Below are 8,375 nucleotides of genomic sequence, written 5' to 3' on the forward strand. Positions count from 1 at the left end.
TAATAATTTTAATTTTAATTTTAATTTTTAAATATTTATTTTTAATATCATTAAAAAAATAATTACAAATCATCTTGTAAATTTTCTTTATCATATAAAATAATTATAGTTTTTAAACTATATAATAATAAAAATAATATATAATTTAAAATAAAGTAAATATAAAATTGAGAAATATTTATTTAAAAATTATAGATGAGGTAATTTAATATTAGTTGAATTAAATGAGTATATATTTTTATTTTAACCGTGACAACATTTCTGTATTAATTTAAATATACCTATAAATCATCAATTTTTAAAAATAAATAAATATAAAATTAAAAAGTCATAATAATATATTAAAAAATGATAAGAAAGAAGAAATGTTAAAATATTAAAATTAGTAATTTTTTTAATAAAAAAGTTTAAAGTTTTTTTTTTATATGTGTAGTTATGAATTAAGAAAAAAAACAAAAATAAAATTTGGGTAAATTCCTTGTGCCGCCACACCACACAACAACACAAGACACACCAACCAAGTTCGCCGTTTCCAACTTTACTTCAATTTTAGGACAAACAACTTCGTGAATCTCGATATATATAAAGTGTACCTCTCCGCCACCCCAATTTCAACTTCTAACTACATTTCAATTTCATTACACTCTGACTTTCTTTTTCTTTCTCTTTCGATCTTACTTCAACTAGGGTTTATTCTTACCGGAAAACGATCCATCCAAGTAATCGCAATGCTAGCTAAACCTTTCTTTCAATTTTTACGTCTTTTTATTTTAGTTTTTGTGTCTATATTTCATGCTCATAACGGCTTGAAATTATCTTGATTCCGAGTCAACTTTTTTATTTCTTACTATTTCCTATTTGCCCTTTCATTCGCCAATTTGTTTTTAAATACTTCTGACTATCATCAATTATTGATTTCTGACATACACTGTGGAATTCTTATGACTGCCGATATTATTTTAATTTTCTTGTATTTTTTTATAATTTTTAGTCATGTTGAGTTTATGTCAATTTCTAGGGTTGATTTGTTTGCTTATTATAGATTTTTTTTTTCTTTGAAATTTAGGTTAATTATTATATTATGTTATATGTTATGGTGTTTCAATTTGGGTTTGGATTGGAAGGATAATAACATCTTTATAATTATAATATTTTTAAATTTAAATCAGGTCAGCCCTAGCAGTGGTTCTCTATCTCTACCGAGCTGCCTTGCCAACCTCCATTAATGGGCTGCTTCAACTCTAAGCCGACAACACAGTTTCCTGTGAAGGAGGATCCTGTCATTCTTGCATCACAGACTGCTTGTAAGTTGATTGGTTTTTCTGTATAATGATGTTAATATGTTATGCTTTCATTTTCGTATCGTTATTAGATTGTTGGTTGTTAAGAAAGATCTCGAGGTTAATGGTTTGGATAGAAGCATGGTCCTGTAAAGAACATTATGTAGCTGATTCAGCTGAGTGGGATAAGGCTTGGTTGTTGTTGTATTAGATTGTCGGTTGTGGTGATTGGATCTGTTTATACCGAATTCTGAGTATACATGTTTAGGAGGAGTTAGTGTGAATTTAAATTTGGTCTTGCACTCTTGCTGAATGAATTCTGAAAGTATAATAATGATATGAAACTAAGGCTCTATTTTTTTCTTTATGAAAATGTTTTCTAAAATTTATGTTCATTTTGAATTGTTAACAAGGAGATGGAAGACTCATGTAGTAAAAATTGTGATCGAGAGAGGATATGGGAGATAAGCTTGAAAGATCGCATTTTCATAAACTAATGAAAACAATGTTTTGACATTTTCAAAATTTGGCAAATGTTAGATTTGTTTTAAAAAGTTGTAGTAAAAGTATTCCCTTGTTATTGCCAGTTTGCAAGACAGATCACATGATATATCACAACATGGGCAATATCGGAAAATGAATTTCACTGTGTCTCGTAAATGTATGATGTGTGCTTTCTGTGGCTATATAAATGCTGGGCACAGTTTTAATTGCATTTCTTCTTCTCATTGTGGAAGTAAGCAAACCAAAGAACATTGTTGTCTTTCTATATTTGCTCATTTGTTCTGTTTGCGTGCCTGCAATCCATTATTTTCCATCCTGTCACCATGTCAACCTGAAAAGGCTGCTTCACCTCCCATTTGCTTGCTACAAGACTTTACTTGTTTTGAAACAAAAATGAGACTTGTTGGTTGCTCAATTGAAATTGATGGGAGTTGGGACAATTTTATTTTTAGTTTTGTTTGTTATTAAGAAAAATGTTTCGATCTTGAGATACATTTGTTATGGAGTTACTTTCTCTATCTTTGTCAAGCACTCAAGTTTCTGTAGTTTAAACTTGTGTATCAATTTTTGGTTTCACAGTCACTGTCAGCGAGGTCGAAGCATTATTCGAGCTTTTTAAGAGCATCAGCAGTTCTGTTGTTGATGATGGACTAATAAGCAAGGTACTGCATAGAACTCTGCCTATAAGATATTTTGTGATTTATGAAATTAAGCTGAAAACAATTTAATAATATATCATAAGGTTTTGTAAACACTTATATATGCTATAATTAATGCCAATATAAGCCCAATAAGCTCTTCCAAATGCCTCCCCTAATCAAGATGACACTTGGGTTTAATTTGGTTATATGTTGTTCATATTGAACTTGTAGCCTGCAATTTGATTATGGGTATTCTTTCTTTGCAGGAAGAATTTCAATTGGCAATCTTCAAGAATAAGAAAAAGGAAAATATCTTTGCAAATCGGGTACTATATATCATTCTTTTACTTTCTTAATAACTAACTACCATAATTGTTTGTTCCTTCAATTTTCTGTTTCTTTCCTTTTTTTTTCTAGAAGAAAGTCAATACTTTTTAAAATGAACAAGAAGCATAATTATTGTGAACCATTTGAATGGCTCTAGTACATCTCAACTTTATACATGTAGATTGTTTTTCTCATCTCCTGATTCCCTTTGAAGATAGAAATCAATGTTCGATTTTTTGTTGGTCAACATTATATGCCATTCTAAATAACCTTTTCAATTGACTGGATATCTATTGATACGATGTCAGAATTTTATACTTGCAGATCTTTGATCTTTTCGATGTCAAGAAGAAGGGAGTTATTGATTTTGATGACTTCGTTAGATCTCTCAACGTCTTCCACCCAAATGCAGCAATAGAAGACAAGATAGAATGTGAGTTAAAAATTGAATCCTCAACTTGTTGTAGTTTACCTTAAATTTCCCACTTCGATCCGGCTGTTCTAATATATTATGTTTGGGATTTTCCTGCAGTCTCATTTAAGCTCTATGATTTGCACAATACTGGTTTTATAGAGCGTCAAGAGGTAAGATGGGGATTATTTGTTCATATGTCTTCCACAGTGAAAATTTTCCGTTCTGCTCTTGTTCCTTACATTACTCATAGATATTTTTGCTGTAACATTTATCCTCTTTCTCTGTGCACTGATATCCTTTTAATTTGACATTGCTTTTCTTTCCCTTTTTGTGGTGATGTCTGACAGGTCAAGCAAATGTTGATCGCACTTCTTTTTGAATCTGAAATGAAGTTGGCTGATGACGTGATAGAAACAATTCTCGACAAGGTATGTTTGTAAAACTAGTAGATAATATTTGAATGTTACATACGAAAGTCCGTCTGCAGAACAAATATTGTTCTTCTTAATAGACTTTCTTGTAACCGCTTTTTCAACCTCAACTTTAGCTTGACGAAGTATATTTCTGGCCAGACTTTCATGGACGCCGACCTGAACCAAGATGGCAAAATAGACATGGTCGAGTGGCAAAAATTTGTTTCTGAAAATCCATCACTGCTCAAAATCATGACCCTTCCCTACCTACGGTATGTGCAGGATTATTTTCATGATACATATGCTATGATGTTCAAACTAGAGTGTAATCTGTTTCTTTTTTTGTGATTGATGCAGGGACATAACAACTTCTTTTCCAAGTTTTGTATTTAATTCTAACGTGGATGAAATTGTTGCTTGAGAGCATATAAATATAGGTTTTGCAATTATTGAGAGAACACACAACATTAGGTTCTCAATTATTTAGAGAATTGGATGTGTTTGAATAGATGACAAGCTTATTATAGTTAGCCTTTCTCATTGAGTTATTGTAATTTGTAAATCACATTCTCATTGAAATTTGAGTCAGGTTTTCCTTGTAACTTAATTTATTTATCAATACATATTCGAAACATAAAATTTAAGATAAAGTTTCTGCGGTATTGCAGTGAGTGATATTTGGAAAGTTCACAAACTTTTTCTGGTTAGTCGCAAATCAAGCCTATTGCATTGATAGATAGAATCACATTCCTGTGTTGAATAAGGAAAAAAAATGCATGAGTCATTATTGAAGTAGATTGGAATAAAATAGGACACCACACACCACATGGAATTTCTTAAAAAAAATATTAATAGGTGTCTATAAAAATATATTTTTCCTCAATAATGACTTCTAAATTAGATTCTAAAATGTACTTTTTATAATTGTTGATGTGACTTACAAAAATAATATTAAAAATAAAATAGTGCCTACATTGTTTTACACATACGGTGTCACAATCAATATGGTACTAAAATCACGTTTTTCTTACAAGAAACTAGGATCTAGGAATGTGTGTTTGGACAAAACTTTAGGTTTGGAGAAGTAGGTGTTAAATTGGCCTAAGGTTGTTTGGACAAAACTTTAGGTCTTGAGAATAGATGTTAAATTGGCTAAAGGTCGTGATCTCGAATGAATTGTCTTGGAAAAAGATTTTAATTTATACTCAATATGATTTTTTTAAAGAAAAAATGTTACTAATAATTGATTTGTTAAAAAAAGAAGAAATTTTGGTATCATGAATTAAACTCTAGATCTCTGAATATAATCCATTTGAAGAAAAATCATATAGTTTTCTTTTAATCTCTTTCATCTCATTTTTTCTTTGTATCTTTCACTACATTTTCTCTATTTTCTCTCTATATATTTAAATTTAAAATAAATTATATTAATTTTAAATGAAAAGTATGTATTATTTTTAAAAATAAATATCATTATTAGTATAATAGCTTTTTAGTCTCTAAATGTAATGATAATAATTATAAAAAAAATACATGTAAAAGATCTAAAGTTTAATTTTGATTTAAGAGTCATTAATTAACTATAAAAATAAAAATATATAATGTCACATCATTTTTTAATATAATTTTAATTTTAAAAAATTAAAATTTTAAATCAATCTACTTTTAATATATAAAAGTTAATTACCATCATAATTACTTAATTACCCTAATTACAATCCTTAATACAACTACTTTCATGTTCCTATAAGTAATTTCGTACTAAACTCTATTTATACTACTAAAAAATATTATCGTTATTTTATTGTTGTTGCAATCTTATCATTCCAAAATGAAATCAATATTCTGAAATCAAATTAATTATTATTGTAGTTTTTTTGTCAAATATTATCGTTACTTGATTTTCTTTAAATGACAAAATGAATATTTAATTGTATAATTATATGTTATTAAATTATAACTTTAAAATTAAAAATAACTATTTAATATAGTTGATAATATTAATTGAGTAATTTAATATTATTGTTAATTTACCTACCAATTAATTATTATTATTGTTATTATTATTATTCTGAAATCAAATTAATTATTATTGTAGTTTTTTTGCCAAATATTATCGTTACTTGATTTTCTTTAAATGACAAAATGAATATTTAATTGTATAATTATATGTTATTTGCCAAATATTATCGTTACTTGATTTTCTTTAAATGACAAAATGAATATTTAATTGTATAATTATATGTTATTAAATTATAACTTTAAAATTAAAAATAACTATTTAATATAGTTGATTAATATTAATTGAGTAATTTAATATTATTGTTAATTTACCTACCAATTAATTATTATTATTGTTATTATTATTATTCTGAAATCAAATTAATTATTATTGTAGTTTTTTTGCCAAATATTATCGTTACTTGATTTTCTTTAAATGACAAAAAGAATATTTAATTGTATAATTATATGTTATTAAATTATAACTTTAAAATTAAAAATAATTATTTAATATAGTTGATTAATATTAATTGAGTAATTTAATATTATTGTTAATTTACCTACCAATTACTTATTATTATTGTTATTATTATTATTGATATTTACCCGCCATATATGATAAGAATATATTTTTATTTACTATAAACAGTTTTATTGCTTTTGATTTTAATATATTTTTATTATAATTCGGTATACAGAATGTACGTATTTACTATAATTATTCTATTGAAAGGATAAAATATGTTAGTGCAAAGATAACAGCGGTATAAGATTTAATATGCCAGCGTGTTATTGCAAAATTACATTTATGTAAAATTCAATTAATAATAGATTGACATTGGAATGACCCTATATTATTGTTCATAATAAGTAATCGATTTTAATTTATAGAGTTTGGATCTCAATTAAATCAAATCAAATCAAATAATAAATATACTATTTAAATTTTAAAAATATTCTTATCATATATGGCGGGTAAATATCAATAATAATAATAACAATAATAATAATTAATTGGTAGGTAAATTAACAATAATATTAAATTACTCAATTAATATTAATCAACTATATTAAATACTTATTTTTAATTTAAAGTTATAATTTAATAACATATAATTATACAATCAAAACGATGTTATATATGTGTAACATCAAAGGTTGGATCCTTTTCAGCATTTTGCCACACACCTCTATCAAATTTATATACTCTTTTTTTTTCCAGGTTATTAGGTTTGTAATTTTATAGTCATCTAAATTTGCAGTTACATTAATTTTTGAATTTTTTTTCCAGTGAAAATGAGTAGAAAGGTTGATTCTGTGAAAGACATCAATGACTCAAAAGAAACTTGGCGTCTCGCTGTTCGAATAATGGATGTTTGGAGTGTTGTGAATAATAAGGGTATTGAACATTTGGAGATGATTGTTATGGATTCCTTGGTAAATTGCTTTTCTTTTTTTAAGTATTGATTTTTGTTAAAGAGATTGAAAATGACTACATAGTAGAAAACGTATAATATTCACTTAATTCATGTATTATTTAAACATTTAACAAGTATAATAAATATTCGATGTTTCAATGTGCAGAATCAGTCTAAAACTGAATATGCAAAGTTGGTCCCTAACAAAGAAAATTTGGAAACTTCCGCAGTAAGTATCTTTATTTGTTAACATAATAATTTTCTATGATAAATATTGTATTATTATAATTCATTTTATATCTGACAATTAATTTTTTATATTGCAAGCAAACATTATCTGCATCTGGTGAAAATGATCCATAATCAATCATTCTAATGACTCCGGCTAAGGATGTTGTAATTGCTGACAAGGGTGAAGAAGTTGATTTTGAAGCGTCTGGCGCTACGCAATTATCAAGCACCAAACCATCCAAGAAATTAAAGATAGAATCATCTTCTTAATTAGAATTTTCGGAAATTTGATATTGAAATATATTTTATGAACTTTTTAGCACCAGAATGAGTTTAAGTATGAAGTTGTTAAGAACATGATATGTTTTGGTTGTAGGATGTGTTCTTACTTTTTTGAAGTGTTTATTTTGTGGGATTACAATTGACATTTATATTTCATGTATGGTTTAAAGGATGATAATGAGTATTTAATTCATGTGTGTGAAATTATTCAAAATCCTATGTTGTTATGTTGAACATTGTGTTTTGTGTGTTCTTTCAACTACAAAATTTTTATGAGTATCATATCTTCAAATGTTAATAAGTATTTTAGATTGATAACAAAATACGTTGTCATCTTATGAAATATGTGTATACGACTAAATTATAAATAGATTATTGCATGTCATGTTTGGTTTCAGCATGCCTAATGGTGTTAGAAATTAAAAAAACAATTACATAAAAATTTATTATGAAATCCTTCAAAACTAATTAAAGAAAACACATAGAAACACATTTTTTTACAATTTTTTTCAAAGTCTAATACATATGTTAAAATTGCAGGTAGTTCAGAAATGTTGGAGCAATGTTTGAATCTTGCATTCAACTGAATTAAGGATTTATTAGGTCAGTGGAGTATTAAAATAATTCAGCCGTAAGATAATTAATGTTATGCATGATTTGTAATAAATCAATAAGAATATCAATTCTTTATACATTTAGTTGTACAAGAAAATGATTGTAAATAATTAAAGTGGGCTAAGAAAATGGGCCCCACTAAATCCCACTATATATTATATAAAATATAATTAAAAAATTGATTCAAATATATCAAAATACATTAAAAGAGAGTTTTTCATCGGGTAAGGTGATGTATGATATGAGTA

The 8,375-nt window shown here is 26.5% G+C and overlaps 1 protein-coding gene across 4 annotated transcripts; it reads left to right on the top strand.

Moving 5' to 3' along the window:
* The first annotated feature begins 446 nt into the window (after positions 1-446).
* LOC127074256 (calcineurin B-like protein 1) lies at positions 447-4,182 on the top strand. 4 transcript variants are annotated; one of them, XM_051015561.1, is made up of 9 exons: positions 447-589; positions 1,170-1,304; positions 2,364-2,446; positions 2,692-2,751; positions 3,077-3,185; positions 3,285-3,337; positions 3,515-3,595; positions 3,740-3,852; positions 3,938-4,182. In XM_051015561.1, exons 2-9 carry the CDS (start codon positions 1,226-1,228, stop codon positions 3,999-4,001), a joined length of 642 nt encoding a protein of 213 aa, XP_050871518.1. In that variant the 5' UTR covers positions 447-589; positions 1,170-1,225; the 3' UTR covers positions 4,002-4,182. The 4 variants fall into 4 exon arrangements, with proteins under 4 accessions (XP_050871518.1, XP_050871517.1, XP_050871516.1 ...); XM_051015560.1 differs by having other exon boundaries at positions 473-589; positions 1,175-1,304; XM_051015559.1 differs by having other exon boundaries at positions 479-719.
* The last annotated feature ends 4,193 nt before the right edge of the window (positions 4,183-8,375 follow it).

The sequence above is a fragment of the Lathyrus oleraceus genome, chromosome 4, assembly GCF_024323335.1.
Source record: "Lathyrus oleraceus cultivar Zhongwan6 chromosome 4, CAAS_Psat_ZW6_1.0, whole genome shotgun sequence".
In the NCBI taxonomy this organism is placed as follows: domain Eukaryota; kingdom Viridiplantae; phylum Streptophyta; class Magnoliopsida; order Fabales; family Fabaceae; genus Lathyrus; species Lathyrus oleraceus.